The 20,215-nt window shown below is 35.9% G+C and overlaps 1 protein-coding gene across 1 annotated transcript in view; it reads right to left on the reverse strand.

Moving 5' to 3' along the window:
* The window catches only part of COL25A1 (collagen type XXV alpha 1 chain), a 446,874-nt gene that overhangs the window by 196,742 nt on the left and 229,917 nt on the right, over nucleotides 1–20,215 (reverse strand). Inside the window, exons 3-4 of the mRNA XM_077882265.1 lie at nucleotides 10,674–10,718; nucleotides 8,491–8,498 (exon numbers count right to left, since the gene is read on the reverse strand). Coding sequence (XP_077738391.1) covers nucleotides 8,491–8,498; nucleotides 10,674–10,718 — 53 coding nt within the window. The remainder of the gene's footprint in view (nucleotides 1–8,490; nucleotides 8,499–10,673; nucleotides 10,719–20,215) is intronic.

Raw genomic sequence — 20,215 nt, forward strand, 5'->3', positions numbered from 1 at the left:
ACTTGGCACTGTGTATATCTTCCATCCAAATGCTATACTTATTTCCCATTGTGGGAATAATCAAAAGAGACATTTTAATAAAATGTGCTGTCCTGAGGATACATGAGTTTTCTAGTTGTGGTTGATTTGTATTATATCCGTCATACCTGTTCTGGTAAAATGGCTGATAGGTATAGACCACAGTCTATAAAACAAAGTGTTGTTAATTAATGTGCATGGGGATGCTCACCAAGGCCTTTTGTACTGGTAAACACAGTGCATACTGTTCAGTCTTCATTCTATTTTCCAGTTTCCAGTATCTAACTCTGTTCACCACTCTCTTCATTTTAAGACTTTTCTCTTGTCTTCTCTGACTGTAGTATGTTCTGATTCTCCTTCCACCACCCTAAACTCTCCATATCAGTCTTCTACCCATTTCTTAAATGACAAACTCTAAAGGAGAGTGGGGGAAGATCTCATCTTTATGAGCTGAATAGCCTGATAACTTCAATCACTTCAACAACCAGCTATACTTTCATTATTCCTAAAGCTCTCACTCCAGCTCAAACCTCTCACCTGAGTGGAATAACAACATGGCCAACTGGCTACTGAATGTTTCCATTTGGATGTATAGACCATATGCATCTATAATTCCCCATCAGACCAAACCTCCTCTGCCTTCTTTATTCCTTGTCCCAGAGGCCTGCACTATTATTGCCCAGAGCAAGACCTGATAATCATCTCCACTTCTCTCTTCCTCACCCCTATAGCGAATCACAAACTTCTGCCATTTCTAGGTCATTAACAGCACCTGAATCTATTGCAATCTCTATTTCTGTCTAGGCCATGATATTTCTCACCTAAATAACTGCAACTGTACTTTAATCATCTCTCAGTTCTCTTTTGTCCTCTTGTCCTTTAGTAAGGATTAGTAAGGAAGGATTAGCTTCCTAAAATGTTCATCTGACCATGCCTATTCTTCAATCCTTCAGACTTTGTATACTTTCAGGAAAATGACTTAGCATGGCCTGCATGGTCCTTCACAGCCTTATCCTGTCCAACCTCTGCTTTCTTCACTTACTGCCTATTCTCCACTCTGAATTTGACATTTCAACCTATTTAAAATGCAGCTTCCGCAAATGCCATTCTGTCTTGTCCCTCAAAGCCTTTGAAAATTCTAGCTTCCCTAAAAACGTTGCATTGCTTACATTTTTCATATCAACAACTCCTTGACTTATCACAGATCTAGAGGTATTTCTGATCCCCTCTCCACCCAAATCGGGGTTACTTACCCCTCCATTGTTCTCCTATTGGACGTAACTGGAGCATACTTCTTTTCACATAATATTGCTATATTTTTGTTTGTTTTGTTTCCACTAGACTCTAAGCTCCTTGAAGACTGTGGTTTATCTTGTTATTTTATCACTACCTTATATAGCAGAGGGACGGCATGGCATACATTAGGTACTCAATATGAGTTTGCTGAATGAATCAGTGATAAACAGACACTATGCTTTAAATGACTGTATTTGCTAATTATTAATAACCATTTAAAGTATCCTGACTCTATATCCTATGATTCCATCCTTTATTCATTTCCTTGACCATAAAAATACTTTGTAATATTCTACAGAAATAGAATCTAGAGATGTATATATATTTCTGAAATTATTAGCAAGTAAGAAAATAAGAAAAAGCTTTTTTTGTTGTTTAACCATAAGCAAATCTCAAGAAAGCATGAGGACCTGTGAAAATAAAAAAGGCATTAAATATCATTCATAATGATTTTTTTAATGCATACAAATATGTAGGTAACCTGAAACACTCTGGATTCACAGTTTGATGTCTTTTAATTCCATTGAAGCAAAAATTAAAGTTCATTAACATCTGGATGAAGGAATTCTTTCTATATTATAGTCTAGGACTCCACTCAGATCAAATAGGTCAATTAGTCAACTTAGGACAAATGTAGGCCAACTTCAATGTTCTGCATAATCAGAAATTAAGCAGGAAAAAAAAAAGAAATTAAGCAGGAGCCACCCTTTTATAAGAGGAAATCATAGCATTTTAATTACTTAGTTTGGAAGAATGGGGACATTGAGGACTTCTCTGTAATCACATGCTCCACAGAGATTGAGTGTTTAGACATTCGTGAGGAAACAATGATGTACCCTTCAATCACTGGTTTGACCTTGTTCAAAACACTGACATTCAAAATGAGTCCAAACTGTTTTCCAGCAGCACTTTATTTTAGAGTGGCTTTCTTGACCAGGGTTAGTTATTGCTGCACAAATCCATGATAGAGGAGGTCCTATAATTACCTCCCCAATTTGTCCCAGAAGATATTTGCAGGTCTGCACAGGCAGACAGTCCTAGGAAGTAGCAACATGATCAAGTATTTGGTCACAGGAAAGTCAAACAGGAAAGAGTGATGGGACATCCCATTTGTTTGTAGACTGGATATTAGAAAGGTTTTCAGGTGTCCAATCAGCCACAGACAACAGAAACTTTAAAACTCAGAGGTTCCTTTTCAATAATTCTCATTGCTTTGTGCTATTTGTTCTGTTTTTTATTTTTTCAATCTCAAAAGAAACAGTCTTTTATCTTTCTCTTATTTCATTTCCAAATATCTTTGGGAGAGAGAGGATCTATGTCTAAACTCTCTTTGGTTTTAATAATCTGTTTTCCACTAAAGAGTGACAGTTGCTTACTTTTTCAAATCTTCTAAGAGTTGCCTTAAAGGCATTAGTCATTTTTTTTCATAAAAGTATTACTAAACATTAAGCTTTCATCTGAAACAAGTGGGAATATGAAACAGGACAGACAACCAGAATTGTTCCTAGTTGAGGAATTTACCCTAAATCCAATACTGTTGTAGACACCAAAGCAATGAAGTCACTCAGTGGCACGAGAGACAGGACAGAGAAGAAAGAGAAAGCCATAACAGAGCTTACTGGTGGTTAAAAATTCTGTAACTGCTTAAAGTTAAAAAGCCCTCATTATCAATGATGTTATGAAGTAACCTAGGCAGGATGGGGCTCATGACTTGGAATTAATATCCTACTCTTCTTAAAAACCAATTTCCAGAGCAGCCCTGGGTGGCTCAGCAGTTTAGCGCTGCCTTCAGCCCAGGGCCTGATCCTGGAGACCGGGGATCGAGTCCCATGTCAGGCTCCTTTCATGGAGCCTGCTTCTTTCTCTCTCTCTCTCTTTGTGTGTGTGTGTGTGTACCTCATGAATAAATAAAATCTTAAAAAAACAAACAACAACAAAAAAAACAAAAAACAATTCCCAACTTAAAAGAAAACCCAAACTCTTCCTTTTTACTTTTTTTTTTCTGTTCAAAGATTCTAGTGATAATAGGCTTTACTTTTTCCAGATTTTATTTATTTATTTGAGAGAGAGAGTTCAAGTGGGGGGATGAATAGAGGGGGAGGGAGAGGAGGAGGAAAGAATCTCAAACAGATTCCATGCTGAGCATAGAGCCCAACGTGGGGCTCGATCCCATGACTCTGAGATCATGATCTGAGCCAAAACTAAGAGTTGAATGCTTAACTGACTAAACCATTCAGTTGCCCCATTCTAATGGTAATAGTTTTTTGTTTTTTTAGTGGTAATAGTTTTGATGAATGTTTTTTTTCTCTAAAATGTTAGGATAAGACAGAGGTTACATTATTACACAAGTGACATACCTATGAACATCTCTCTGAGGATTTATGGCTCTTTCTATTCCTTTTTAACATTTTTTTTTCTTAGGGAACTAATTCCAGACAGGACAGCAGAGATTGGCTATTCACCAAATCTGTTTACCTTTTCTTCCGAGCCCACAGCTACATTTCTTGATCTCTCTTGCAGTTATGTGTGAAGATGGAAGTTGACTCTTTCCAAAGGAATGTGGTCAAAAGTGATATAAACCATAAAAATCTGTACTTCAAGTGCTAGCCAAAGAAAATCCTTCTATCTAACCTTTCACTCTTTTTCCTTATTTTTCTTATCTGATGGCTGCGTATCTATGCTCAGGGTAACTTTAGAACACACGTATGAAAGATAGCAGTCTTCATCACTCTGGGTCCTATCACGCGTAAGAAATAAATGTATATTACGGTAAGCTACTAACATCTCAGGGTTTGTCTGTTATAATAGCTACAGTTATTCTAAAACATATGGCATCTAGAAATAAACCACTAGAAAAAAATAACCTAGCAAAGAATTGTCAATATTTTTGTATATCTATTTCCTCCTCTCCCCCCTTTTAAAACTTTAACACTTTTAATTACCTCAATTTGTGGGTTCTTACCCATTATCTTGCCCTTTTCCAGAATTCCAAAGTTCTGCTTAATCTGGCACTAAATCTACATAAATAATATGAGAGGAAGCATTGAAACACATTGCCACTGAGCACAGTTCCCTTTTCAAACATGGCAGCTTGAATGTCTCAAAACAGAAGACATAAAAAGACACTGGGGAATCTATTCTATGTAAGAATTATAGTTATATCCTCCTTTTCTACCTTTTGTTCCAAGAGACAAACCTGGGTTCAGTGTCCCAAAATGAACTACCCATCTGTGACAGCCTACGGTCATTCTATTATAGCTCTGTCCCCAAACAGCCTTTAAACGCAAACTAATTCTCCAGGCTTGTTTTGTCTGTTTCTTTGGTTTGTTATGGTGACTACATTTGAATTTATCTAGCCATCCTAGTATATTGTAGTGATTCTGTTTTCTATAAGATAAATGATTTGCTCTGTCAAAAATAATGCCCTATAATTATAGAAAAAATAAGTCTCTACACATCGAAAAGCATAATCTCTAAGTCCAAATAGGAAGAAAAATATTTTAATAAGCAGGAATATAACGAAGACGAAATTAAAGGAAAATTTTCTGAAATGCAAGACAATTTTATATTTAATTCTCCTGACTCAGAGGCAAAGCTCATAGCACTACACATTAGATGTGAATTAGATGATTTATAAACTTGTTTTGAGTAACCAGCAGTATGAAAGAACTCAAGGAAAATAGGAGATCTACAGATAACTAAGAGAAGCTTAATAGGAACTGTGGATAACAGAGGGTGTAGGATAAGACACCACAAAAGGTATTTGCAAAGCAAGTGGTAAATCTCAAACCTTACTTGCCTGAAAAACATCTTATAGAAATATGGGTGAGGGGGTAATGGGCTTTGAAGAGAGATAGGGACGACATTTGTTCAAATTTTGGTTCTACTTCCTGCTAAATGTAAGCACTTGGGCAAAATTGCTTGACCTGCCCAACGCCCAGTTTCTTAGTCTGTAAAATGGGTACCATAAATCTCTAGTTCACGGGGCTGGTATGAGAATTGGTCTGTAAAGTGACACGTGGTACTAAGTTTACCATAAACTGTAATTATTAGTGTATCTGGAAAAGATTTACTATTGACTTAAAAGTCATATTGTTTTCTTCAATCTGAAGTAAAGATATCAGAGTTTTTCATCTAAAATTTCCTCAGAGATTTCTTTTCCTAATTCATCTACCACATTGGCAGAAATAGCATTGTAAACTTAACTTGGCTAACTCTGCTTCATTCATCTGTCAACAAGATTCTGGGCTTCAAATTGAGTTGACAATTGCTGAAGGTAGATGGGAGAGAACAGGCTGCACGAGAGCGTCGTATTTCACACCTCAGAGGGTTCTGTGCTACCAACAATAACATCATATCTCTGTCAGTCAAGCAAAATTATGTGGTTTGATAGACTGATACAAATAAAAAGCCAGTTAAAGCAGCTCTCCTGACTCTCTTCTGGCTACAGCTAGAGGACTTGTTTGAATCTGCTACCCATGAGTATTAGAAAAGCACTTCCTTTGGGGACAAAAGGACAGAGAAACCACATCCCCCTTTGACTCTAAAAACAGTCCAAAATAGTGCAAAACTGGCTACCTTTGAAAACTCTGAAGTCACTTTGTAAATTTTAATCTTACTCTTTGCTTCTTATTGAAACATGAATGTATTTTTAAGATATCCTAAATGGAAGGTACAATGTCATGTCATATGCAATCAGGTAACACAATGGTCAGGCAAATCATTCCGGCTAACACATTTGTGATAACCGAGCTAGGCACTCAAAGCACCTTCATGGATTCCTTCAGAGCAATATTTTAATACATGTTATCTTTATGAAAAAGAAAAGAGAAAAAAGTACCTGATATTCAGACATACATTATCGTAAAATTATTCCATTGTAGCCTTTTTTAGTCTGTATGAAAACTTATTTCTTGGATTTGATGCTGTACACTAAATATATTACAACTTCTTCAAAATGCAGTCAAGATGGGACAGTATAAATGCTTATTTTATGGATTGACCACTTTACATTTTGGGCATGTTTTTATTATATATAATTATTTATATCAAGGAATATGACTTGACCATTGCCTGCCCAACCTGCATAACAATGATCCATATTGTAACACACTCATAATTCATAAGGAATACGGATAATGTGGTAAGTGGAAAGAGTTTAAAATCAGACACATCTAATTGAATTCCAACTTTGTAAATCCTCTCTACTGGTGCAACCATTGATAATCTCTGTGAGTCTTTTCCTTACTGAGCAATGGGAATGGTAACACCAGGATTTTTGTGAGACAAAATGAAAGAACGTGTGTGAAGTGCCTAGAATATTGCTTGGCGTATACAGACATACCTCATTATATTACATTTCAAATTACTGGGCTTCACAGATATAGTGATTTTTTTGTTGTTGTTGTTTAGTGGGGTTTTTTAAAATACAAATTGAAGGTTTGTGGCAATCCTGCATCAAGCAAGTCCATAGGAGCACTTTTTTAACAGCATTTGCTTACTTTGTGTCTTTGTGTCACATTTGGGTAATTCTCACAATATTTCAAACTTATTTCATTATTTTTATATCTGTTGTGGTGATTTCTGGTCAGTGATTGTGACTCACTGAAATTTCAGATGGTGGTTAGCATTTTTAGCAATAAAATATTTTTTAATTAAGCAGTTACCATATTTTTTGACATATGCTATTACACATTTAATAGATTACAGTATAATGTAAACATAATTTTCATATGCACAAGGAAGCCAAAAAATTCATTTGACTCACTTTATTGTGATACTCACTTTATTGCAGTAGTCTGGAACCAAACCCACAATATCTCCCAGGTATGCCTGTACTCAGTGCTTAAACATATTGGTTCTATTTTATTTTTATATAATAAGAAAGGAAAAAGCAATTAAATCTTTAGTGGAGGACCTGGACTAATAGATAACCCCAAGAAAGCCAGATCTATATGGCTGCTGAAACTTCTGAAGAGCCAAAGAGGAAATACTAGAACCTGGAATGTCACCGTACAACAGAAGCAAGATTTAACTATCTCTCGGCATGTCTACAACTTACATCCACCAAAAAAGGTCTTGAACACTCTATCCTGGCTGTAATCTTTAGTTTCCTAGTGGTTTGTTTCTAGTTTTAAAGACAGAGGCTTAAATATGAAGTCAAAGAATAAGACTCCTCGACGTGGGCCATGCCATCTGCCTAGCATTAAGCAGGAGTTGAAAGTCAGTTACAGAAGCAAAGCCACTCCTAACATGATTTATGTTCCACCCTTGAACGTGGCAGGAAGACTGCAAAAGATATTTGGAAGCCAATGCTTCCTCTGAATAAAGTAAACGAGTATATGCTAAGCCCCTCTCCCCGGACCATGCTGGCCTTTAGATAAGTTGCCAATGTGGAGTCTTTGAACCCTGGAGCAAACTGGCTATTCGGGATGAGAAAATATCTCAAGGCCAATGATCACTGCTACCGTAAATGTACAGTGGACAATACAAACACTGGGGTCAGACAACAGATATCCAGGATATTATTACTCAAAAACACATCTAGCTCAAAGCTGACAAGATAATCTGTTCCTGTGAGTGCAAAGCAGGCTGGAATTCTGCAGCTCTGACCTACTCAAGGAAAGAAAAAAAGAAAGTGCAACTCTCTAAGGGCTTCATCTCATGTTCTTTATGCAGGCAAACTCCAACAGACTTCAAAGGGAGTGTTGCCTAAGGAGGGAGTATGGGACCAAGCCCACGGGGGGGTATCATTTCCATGATCATGTTGCCATCTACATTTGGTGGACTGGCAAATGCAAATATTTCAGATACAAGTTTAAACAGATGAAAAAAGAAGTGCGAAATAGCTTGGGGATTTGCTTGCAAGAGAAACCTCAGAATTCCAGGAAAAGTATTTAATATCAGGAGCTTCATAAGTTATTCCAAAAGTCCCAGGAGAGTAACTGGTTTGTGATACTATTAAAAATAAAGTTTTTTTCTTCATTGACACATTTTGTACTTCAACATATCCAAGATAGTGTACTTAAAAAATAATTTCCCAACGTTAAATATTCTTCAAAGGTCAGTAACATTTTTCTAATTGAAATAAAGATTATATTCGGATGTCTTAACAAGGTTTTAACATACGTGATCCTGATTAATGTAGAAGAGCCCAAATGCAGCAAATATACTTACAGGAGGACCTGTGGGGTGGGAGTGGGGTGGAGAGAATAAGAGAAAGGGAGAGATGAATTAGTGATGATGCAAAACATTAAGATTAAATACAAGACGAAAGCATTGTCATAGTCATCAGCTAAAATACAAGCTGTCGAAGCCATATAGAATTCAATTGTTCTTAATCTCTCTCTCTCTCTCTCTCTCTTTTTTTTTTTTAGGTCATGGACAACTTTGATACCATATCAGAAAAGTGCATTTACATCTAACTGCACACAAAATTTTACATACAATTTTAGTGGATGTTCAGATTCCTTGAGGTCTATGAATTACTGAAAGGTTCATTTTAAGATGGCCAATATACAAACCTAAAAATTCAGATAAAATATGAATCAGGAGGATCTTTGGTTGTTTATGATAGCCCAGTTGGAACTTATATATAACTTTCTGGAGTTTGGTAAGATGGCTAAATGAGAAATGTACCCATTGTTTGTTCTAAGAATGTTTTTTCATTCAGTAAATGTTTTTCATTCAGTACCATTGTCAATATATAAAATCATAAATCCTTATGTTTATATGTTTCTTTAAAACTATGTATTCTCATCAAATCACAGGGAAAGTCTAAGAAAATTTCCATATTTCCAAACTGTACACTCGAAACAAAAGTTTTAGTAGCTAAGAAATTAAGAATTGACTTTTTAATTTTCTATAAAACTTCACATAAGTACAAAAAACTTAATTTCCCTCAATCCTTTTTATTTCTTTTGATAAAGATCAATTCACTGATTGACTCCACTAATGTTTCCTTATTTCTTATTCCTTAAAATGCATTTATTTATTTTTTTCATTTATTTTTTATTGGTGTTCAATTTGCCAATATATAGAATAATACCCAGTGCTCATCCCATCAAGTGCCCCCCTTAGTGCCCATCATCCAGTCACCCTTAAAATGCATTTATAAATCATCTTCTAATATAAAACTTTGTATTGTGAAAGGGATACCTATACAAGCTTCCAATTACTTAGGTTAAATGAGGTTTAAAAGTAACCTTTAAAACACTCTTAAAGGAATTAAGCAGGTATACTGCCCAAATTATTGAATTTTCATAAATCCCTTTTACTTCAACACCTTTTTTTCTAAAAGGAAGAGGAAATGAGACTAAAAACCAAAAACACAGCAAGTCAATTTGCTGCTCTTTTTGATAGGTTAGAATTTTTACTATTTCAACACTTAGAAATTGGTTGTTTTTTAACACTGATAAATACTTGTGAAAAAATACTAGAAAAGAACATTTCTTAGCACACTAGAATCAAAACTTAAATTACCTTTCAAAGTGAAGGAAAAAAACTCAAGTAAAAAAAAATTTTGAAACTAAATATCCAAATGATGTGAGCAGCCTACTGTTTTGCTTGTTTTATAAAGTCTAAGACTCCAAAAATATAAATGACCATGCGAAGTCTTATCAGGCCATCAATTCTTCCTTGCAGGGTAAGGCGAAGGTACAGATAGCCATTTGGCCTGAAAGCAAAAACTCACTGAAACGGGCATTAGGACAATGGGTTCTGTTTCAAATTCTGCTCATAAAAAAATTGAATGGCCTTGGCCCAATCACCTGACTGCTCTGGGGCCTCCATTTCCTCAACTATAAAATGAAAATGCTGGATTGATTACTCAGGCTGCTGTCATCACTAAAATTCTAGGGTTATACAAGAGGAATAAAAATTCCAAAATTTGAAATGAATGAGAGTAAAAGCATGACAAAATTGTACCAGTTGGATAAAGTAACAATAAAGTTTTCCAAGACATGTGCCCCAGTGTCCCAAAGCAGATGTTTTCATAAAGATCCTGCATTTGCTATCTATGGAGACAGAAACATGGGTGATATTGCCACACTGTGTGCAGCTAAAAAACCCTTCACTGTACCCAGAAAGGACAAACAACCTGATGCAGTAAATAATCCAAAATTGGGTGCCAGTGGTTATCAAACTTAATAAATTAACAATATTTTCCAAGCTTCTACCTACAGTTTGATGGAAATAAGAAGATTAAAAGAAAAGTTCTAGGTTTAGCAGAGAAGATTTAAAAACACTCACACGCTTGTGCCCAACCTCCAGCAAGACAATATAATCATTAATTAGGAGGAACAGATGCAGGAATCTAACCCAAACATTAATGACAAGGAGCAGCTGAAAGAGAGACTTACCAGATTCTCCTCTTCGGCCCCTCTTACCTCGTTTCCCCGGAGGGCCTAAAATACAAAGAATAATTTTTTGAACGTGGTTTAGCATTCTTTTCTCTTGTTCCAAAATGGCTAGTAAATAATTTCTACATATTTTATCACTGTTTTTAACTAACAACTTCAAGAAAGGGACCAGATATTTGTAAAGGCCAGCATTATCAGCATTACTCTTGAGCTTCATTTAATTATAAAACCCATCCCAGATGTCTAATCATCTAACATTTACTTAAGAACGCAAAACATTTAGAATTTTTATTCATCCTGCCTGGATAGCATCAATAAAGACTTTAACTGCAAATTGGTGCTGTTGAGATTTCATGTTTCTTATGAAAATTTCTTTTCTAAAGGTTTCAGTATACTAATAATTAAAAGCACCAAGTACAAATGACTATAGTTTCTCTTCAGTCAGGTCCATCATGATTCCCTTGAAAACATTTATTTGGCAGTTAATTAAATGTACATATTCATAATGGAAATAATCCTTATAATATTTCTATTTTATTAAATATGAATTTTCATATATTGGAATTTCTCTAATTGAGAACCAGCTGAGTTAAAATCATACTCTTTTAATTGGAAAATGTTTAGGTACTAACTATAGGTCTCATTTTTCTAAGGAGCTAGCTCATTATTGTCATTCATAAAATATTTAATTTTTATGATGATCCCACTTTCAAAGTGGAGGAAAGAACTCTTTTTCCCAGTGAATTGCTTATAAAGACCACCAAGCTAGTATGTATCAGACTTAACACAAAATTCTAGACAGTCATGGCTTTCAAGCTATTATTCTCAATTATATAATTTCTGCCTTCATTTCCTTGAGTAGGAATAGTTCCCACTGAATTATGGTTCAGGCAAACAGAAGAGAATAATTAGCCCACAATGAGAATTAAGGTCTTATAATATTTGCTGGAAAAAAGAGGCCAAGGAAAATACAGACCCTCCTGGTTTTAAAGAATGAGCTGCTAAGTTGTACTGATGACTTCCAAACTCTAGAAAGTTCAAGACACAAGCAGCACAGGCCTTAGCAGCCAGCCGGCTCTCGACATGATCCTGAGCTACCAACTTCCACATGGAAACACTATCATGAGAATAAAAACATCAGTGGGCTAGTTAGTTTTCCCTCAAGCCCTTACACAGAATAAGTCTGGCCATCTGTGTTTTGTAAGAGGTTAAAAACAATCAAGCAATAAAATTGATTGAAAACGTTAGAAGAATTCTTGTAGTAGAGTCCAAAATTATCATTCAAAATTTCAGATTTCTTTCTATATTCTGGAATAAAGAGCAACTTCTTTCTTTCTTTTTTTATTTCTTTCTTTTTATTTATTGATACGCACACTGAAACATACATGTACAGAAGTATATTGACATATTCTGATACATACAACGTCCTTAAGGTTAGGAATCTGATTTTTTTTCCAACAAAATCACTTAAACTAAGAAGTAGTTGGCAACAACTATATACTTAAGATGTCTGTAGTCTGCATAGTAGGGGTTATAGGCTATGTATAAGATGTATATCTGCTCTGAAGAGGCAAAGAAGTTGAAAAAATTAAAATAATACCTACAAAAAATTCATTAGTTACCTGTTGTGAAGATGGGAAGATGGCACCATGAGTTTATGCTCTGATTTTTCCCTTCTACTCAAAACACACAGTCAATTACAAAAAGAGAAAAAGTTTTTAGAAGAATTTGTATTCAAAAAAGAAATGGACATAGTCCATTTCTAGTCCAGGCTAGAAATGAACCAGAAATGCAAAGTGGAAAGCGAGGATAAAGCTATGAGCCTGCTGGGCTCTAGTTCTAGACACAGGAATGATGGCTACAAGTACTATTCCTGGAGAATAAATACTCAAAAGTTCTCTAAGTCACTTCCTAAAGCCAGCAGCTTAGAAATGCTGAAGACAAACTGAAAAAACCCCAGGTCTCTGGCTTAAAGGCTGAAGAATATAGACATAATCTCTCAATCAGAAAATGAAGTAAGCATCTGCTGGTTTGATGCCTACCTCTATGATATCTACAACATAAATCTGGGACAGAAGTCCAGAAATGCTATTTTAAGACCAATCTGGTCTAGAAAGTTGAGGATGTCAAACATAAAAGGGCTAGGTAAGAAAGGGTGAGTGCAGAGGAAAGGCATACATAGTGAGAAAACTACAGCAAAAGAAAGAAAATACTTCCTACTCATAATGAGTACACAAAACAAAATTCCGAAACACACGAAGAAATCTAATGCTAAGAAAGGCAGTACTCAAAAAAAAAAAAAAAAAAAAAGAAAGAAAAAGAAAGAAAGAAAGAAAGAAAGATAAAGAAAAAAGAAAGGCAGCACCCAACAATAAGATCATGAATTCTTTCCAGGTAAAATTAATTTAAAAAACCATCGGACAGGGGCACCTGGGTGGTGCAACTGGTTAGGACGTCGGACTCCTGATTTTGGCCCAGATCATGATCTCGGGGTCATGGAATCAAGCCCCAAATCATGGGTTCCACTCTCAATGCAAGTCTGTTTAGGATTCTTTCCCTCTCCCTGTTTGCCCCTCATCCTGCATGTGCGCATGCACACACCCACACCCACACATTTTCTCAAATAAATAAAATAAATAAAATCTTAAAAAAATCCATCAAACAAAAGTCAGTGTGTAAATTATACTTTCAGAGATAAATAGAAATCTCTGAAATGTTAATGGATGTTTGAAGAAATAACATCCATTAAAGACCAAGGGATTTTAAAGATAAATAAGAAAAAAAATAAATATTTAAAAGAACCCTTCAGGGATCCCTGGGTGGCGCAGTGGTTTGGCGCCTGCCTTTGGCCCAGGGCGCGATCCTGGAGACGCCGGGATCGAATCCCACGTCGGGCTCCCGGTGCATGGAGTCTGCTTCTCCCTCTGCCTGTGTCTCTGCCTCTCTCTCTCTCTGTGTGACTATCATAAATAAATAAAAATTAAAAAAACACTTTAAAAAAAATAAAGAACCCTTCAAAAACCTTGAAAATAATTTCAAAAAATAGTCATTGAAATTTTATTTTTATTATTTCTTAAATATTTTATTTATTTATTCATGAGAGACAGAGAGAGAGAGGCAGAGACACAGGCAGAGGGAGAAGCAGGCTCCATGCAGGAAGCCTGACGTGGGACTTGATCCTGGGTCTCCAGGATCACACCCTGGACTGAAGGAGGCTCTAAACCGCTGAGCCACCCGGGCTACCCATCACTGAAATTTTAAAAAAAGAACAAAGCATTTAAATGCTAGCCTCGGTGTGATTGAAGACAGTATTGATGTAGACTATGCAGAATGCAGCCCACAGACAAATCCAATATTAATATCTATCTATCTATCTATCTATCTATCTATCTATCTATCTACTCTGATCTGAATGTTGGTGTGTTCTCAAGATTCCTATGTTGAAATTCTAATACCCAAAAATGATGGTATTACAAGGTGGGGCCTTTGGGAGGCAATTAAGTCATCATGCTGGGGCCTTCACAAATGCAATTGGTACCTTATAAAAGAGACCCCACAAAGATCTCTAGCCCCTTCCACTCTGTGAGGATAGAGTGAGAAGGCACCAGTTATAACCTAAGAAGAAGGCTCTTACCAGAAGGTGACCATGCTACCACATTCATTTTAGACTTCCCAGCCTCCCCAGCTGTGAGAAATACATTTATGCTGTTTACAAACTACCTAGTCTGTGATATTTTGCTATAGCAGCCCAAATGGGACTAAGACTCTACCTATCTACCTACCTACCTCCCTATCTACCTACCTGCCTATTATGTCAAGAAGCAAAATTTTACTCATATCAATGAGAGAACCCAAAAGAAATGATAGAGAAGCACTTGTTTAAGAGATAATAGACAAGAATTTTCCAGAACAAAATATGAGTCCTGAAATTGAACTTATACCCCAAGTGGCAATAAAAATAATCACACTTAAACTTAATAATGTTTGAATAAAGAGAAAATGTTAAGAACCATCAGAGGGAAAATTACAGTGGAAGGTACTTTGACTGCTGTCTCACCCAAAACAGAGGTGTCAGAAGTGCTTAGACCTGATTTTCACAATAAATCTCATAAATCTCTAATTATTATTTATTAGAATCAGTTTCTTATTTTTCCCAAAGACTGTTCCTTTTAAATAGTATAATTTATCAATAAAAGTAGATTGCATTAATATTTAAAACTAGTTTGAAATAAACTATAAAAATATTTAAAAGATATTAAATTATGAAAAAATCATCAAAAAAGCAACAATGTCTTTTGAAGAAATAAAAAACAAAGAATATTTCTGAACATATCTGCCCTAAAGTCTCAATTGGAGACTTAAAGAAAGCCACCCAGGCCCACCAGGGGCGCCTGGGTGGCTCAGTCAGTTGAGCATCTGACTCTTGTTTTCAGCTCAGGTCATGATCTTAGGGTTCTGGGATTAAGCTCCACAATAGGCTTTGCACTCAGCAGAGAAGAGTGCTTGAAGATTCCTTCTTTCCCTCTCCCTCTGCCCCTCCTTCTGCTTTTGTGCACTCTCTCTAGAATAAATCAATAAATCTTTTTTGGAAAAAAAAAAGATGGGAAATGCTGTGGGAAATACATCTGTTATATTGAGAATTGAGAAATAATAGAATCTAAGGAAATGGAAAAATACTTGGCGAAATATACCTATTGAAAGTCGAAAGGTTTTACAAAGAATTTCATAATATGTGAGAGAGAAAATGAAGCTAAACTGAGTTATGATAAGATGAGAATCTAAGCACTATGGAATTTACAAAGAAAAAACTAGATTTGAGAGGAGTATGTTACAGTTACTATAAGAAACAGAAGACTGGAGTGAGCATTATACTAGGCTTAGTGAACTAATAAATTACATAAAACTCTCAGAAAGACATAGATACAGATCTTGCTTAAAAGAGCATAGATACAGATCTTGCTATTGTGTGGATAAGACAATTTGATATTGCTTGTGAGTTTAAGGGTAAAAATAATTTTTAAAAATGAGTAGATGGGATGAATTTAACAATAGACAGCTGGCAGATCACTAGAGTGAGAAAACGAAAAATAAGAAAAGACAAATGATAGATGTTGCCCAGACAAAACTGATGTTAATAATAGTGGAGAAAGATAGTGACTGTTTCCATTCCAAACTGAGTGATGAAGTGTTGGCCAGGTATGAGCTGTAAGAACAAACACAGAAGCTAAAACCTGACTCTTAGTCACTGAATTTGGCCATATCCTTGAAGCAGAAATTCTCAGTAAATTCTATCAGCCGAAAGCCATGACTCTGCAAAAGAAACTGGTTCAAGAATTTGAATGGGAAGCTATCAGCAACAGAGGAAGTGAACATTTACAAGCAGAGAATTCATGAAATGAAGAATGAGTTATGGAAAACAGAGGGAGACTGTAAAACCAGATTGCTCTTTAGAATAAGAAAATTCATGACAATCGATACTGTTCATGTTTCAGAATTTTTGCTTGAAAGACAATACAACCTATCAGCCTGAGATAGACAGTAATAAAAATTAGCCATGATGGTAATACTTTAAAGACCTGTGTCAACAAACCCAACTTGAGTCAGATCCAGGTCATCAAATCACATCATAGCAAGGCGTCTTAGGCCAAACCAGTTCTTTAGGCCCCAAACTAATATTGCTGGACCACTCTACTCCTTACTAATGGCATACCCACCTGTCACAAGACTCTTTTCTAAGGTGAGATATGTGCCAAGAAGTAAATATATGCTTATATATGGGCCTTCCCATGGTCTTGGGGGGTAGATGGTTATGGTGTATGTCTGGAATACCCTAATCCAGTTTATCAGATACATTACCAAAATCTGTCAATTCTACTCCTATTACTTGAATCTATTCACTCCTCCACTCCTACTAGTATGTCATGGCTGAGCTTAAACATAACCTTTCTGGGTACTCAGTCAGAGAAGAGATTTTTTACTAGGATTTTACTTGTCTTTAAAAACATTTTACTCACCCCCCCCCCCAAAAAAAAAAACATTTTACCATCTATAAACTTTTTACAATGAAACAGACAGGAAGTATTTGAGAAAAGTTTCAGAACTCATAATGGGCTAGGGGGTTTGTTTTGTTTTTACCTCTTGCTTTGGATTTCAATGCACATTTCTGGCTCTCTCTGGGGGGGGGGAAGAGAAATAATGTGGATAGAAACAAAAGGAAGAAATCCAAAAACAAATGGATTAAAGACTTAATCATAAGAACTGAAACTATAAATCTTCTAGAAGAAAACACAGTGAAAAGCTCCTTGACATTGGTCTTGGTGATGATTTTTTAGGTATGACACCAAAAGCACAAGCAACAAAAGCAAAAAATAAACAAGTGGAATTAAATTAAACTAAAAAGTTTTTGCACAGCAAAGGAAATGATCAACAAAATAAAATCAGTCTATGGAAAAAATATGGGAGAAAATATTGGCAAACCATCCCTCTGATAAGGAGTTAATACACAAAAAATATAAGGAATTCCTACAATTCAAAAGTGAACAATAAACCATCCAATTTAAAAATAAGCAAAGAACCTACATAGATATTTCTCTAAAGATGACCTATAAATGGCCAAAAGTTATATGAAAAAGTGTTCAACATCACTGACCATCAGGGGAATACAAATCAAAACCAAAATGAGCTATCACCTAATACCTGTTAGAATGGTTATTATTTAGAAAAATACGACAAGTGTTGGTGATGGTACAGAGGAAAGAGAAACCTTGTGCACTGTTGATGGGAATGTAAATTGGTGCAGCCACTACGGAAAACAGTATGGAGATTCCTCAGAAAATTAAAGCTGGAACTAACCTATGATCAAGCAATCCCACTTCTGGGCATGTGTACAAGGGAACTGAAATTAGGATCTCGAAAAGAAATATCTGTAGTCCTATGTTTATTGCAGCACTGTTCACAATAACCAAGATATGGAAACAACCTAAGTGTCTACCACAGGTGAATGGTTAAAACAAATATGGCATATACATGCAATGAAACATTATTTAGCCCTAAAAAAGAAAAATTCTGCCATTTGAAATAATATGGATAGACCTGGAGGGCATTATGCTACGTGAAATAAGCCAGATATAGAAAGACAAATGTGGTACATAAAATAGTCAAACTCAGAAGCAAAGAGTACAATGGTTATTGCCAGGGCCTGGGAGGAGAGGGAAATGGAAACATGATGGTCAAAGGGTACAAAGTTACTGTTATGGAAGGTAAGTTCTAAAGATCTTCCATATAGGACAGTGCCTATAGCTAACAGCAGTATACTGTATATGTAAAATGTCCTATGAGGTAGGTCTTATGTCAAGCATTTTTACCACAAAGTAGCAATAAGAGAGAGTAGAAAGAATCTTTAGGAGGTAATTGATATGTCTATGGCCTTGATCATGGTGATAGTCTCACCGATATATATTCATCCTGAAATTCACTGAGTTGATAGATTAAATATGTGCAGTTTTTACATGTCAATTATATTTTAGGGAAGTAGTTTTTTTTTTTTTTTTAAAGAAACAAAGGGAAGGCTCATGCCCTGAGTGATCATGCTTAGATGTGTTGTCATAAAAAACACTAAGAACAGGGAGAAATGTTCTATCTTGTTACAAGAATGACCTAATGGTTACTACTGACATGGATCATTTGAGAATTAATTCCTGACTGAATGCCCATGAAAAAGGTAATGAAAAAATGTAACAGCACAAACTAGGAGCTCAATAAATATTAGCTCCATCTTATGCTTTATTTACATTTTCTTGTTATATTTAGTCAATAGTAATAATATATCTGAGTATTTAATAAGAAAAGCATTTCACATAGAATGTGTATGTGAAAAAGATTATGAGAAATTAACATTACCTTCCAATTAAAACGGCCAAAGGGACAAGTTAGTATAAAGAAAGAACTTAGAACACAGAGTTAAAAGATTTACAGGTTTTCTCTACTGTATAAATTGATCTAACTTCAATTAACCTCTTTGATTTTGGTCTACTAAAAGATCTGGTCAATAATACTAACTCTATCCCACTTATATGATTATTGTGAGGATGAGAACTGTAAAGTGTTATATACATATGTTAAGTGACCATTTCCTTCATTTCTCATAAATTCATTGAAGCTTATAAACTATTTCCATGCTACATTACTGTCATATTCATCAATAAAAGTAGTAAGAGTTCAGAGTCACCTGGGTGGCTCAGCTTGAGCGTCTGCCTTTAGCTCAGGGCATGGTCCCAGAGTACTGGGATCAAGTCCCACATTGAGCTCCCTTCGAGGAGTCTGCTTCTCCCTCTGCCTATGTCTCTCCCTCTCTCTCTGTGTCTCTAATGAACAAATAAATAATATCTTTAAAAAAATAGTAAGAGTTCAAAATTCAAATGAAACAACTTGACATATCCTAATAAAAAGCTGAAAACTTAAGTCAGAACTTTCATCTTCAAAGGCAAAGAGACTCTTTAAGGACATCAGAGAAAATGATGTAAAAATACCACAAACAACAGTAAATATTCCAAAAATTAAATACTCTTATCCAGAATTCTGGAGGCAGGAAAGTAGAAATGTTATAGCAAAGAAGAGCAGGAGACTGAGCTTGTGGCCAAGGAGGGGAAGAGTAAGTAGGAAACAGGGAAAAGATGTTGTAGCCCTGTGTGCCGATGCCTGCTGGCCTAGGGAGGCCTATGGGAGAAATGCGTGTAAGCCTAGGATGCCCCTTCCCTGCATCCGATCCCAGGAATAGGTCTTCAACAGCTGCAGATGGTGCTTGGGAAGGAGGAACCTGTCTGGGCACAGATCAGCCTTCCAGAACTATCATCCTCCCCCATTCTCCAGTTCCTTTGAGAAGACTAAATCAGGTTTACCTTCATTCAGATCTTCTAGATTAACCTTACAAGTAGGCACAGATGAATTTCAGAGCCTTCCCCAAAGTCTTCCCACCTGCTTGCTTGCTTAATGCTTGAAATTCTTTCAACATAGACCAAAGCCTTTCATTCCACAATTAGAAGTAAAAGGCTTAAACAGCAAATGCTTGGTAGAAGTACAATATTAGCTAAAATGTATTTTCTCCATACTCATAAAATGTCTATATTACAACATCCCTAAGAGGTCATACAGCCCAAAGGTTTTCACACTGTGCTTTATACCCAACTATGAGAGCAGCTCCAATTTGCCATACTGAATTGCAACCATTTGCAGTAAAAGTCCATTGGCTAAAACAAGCTTATAAATCAATGATTCATACTTCTGCAGATGTAAGATCGAAGCCAAGAGAGGTGAAAACAACCTGCTGAGGGTCTCACACAGTAGACATCAGCTTCCTGATTCCAAATTCAGTGCTATTTGACTCAGCAGGCCACTTCTCATTTTTTATCTCACACTCCATAGATTGAAAAACTGGACACAACCAGTGCCAACTTTCCAAATTGCTTCCTTTTATCAATGGCCTGCTTCATAGTTGTATAACATGACTACTTAGGCAGAGGTACTATTATTACATGTTATAGTCT

This window comes from Canis aureus, chromosome 33 (genome assembly GCF_053574225.1).
Source record: "Canis aureus isolate CA01 chromosome 33, VMU_Caureus_v.1.0, whole genome shotgun sequence".
Classification (NCBI taxonomy): domain Eukaryota; kingdom Metazoa; phylum Chordata; class Mammalia; order Carnivora; family Canidae; genus Canis; species Canis aureus.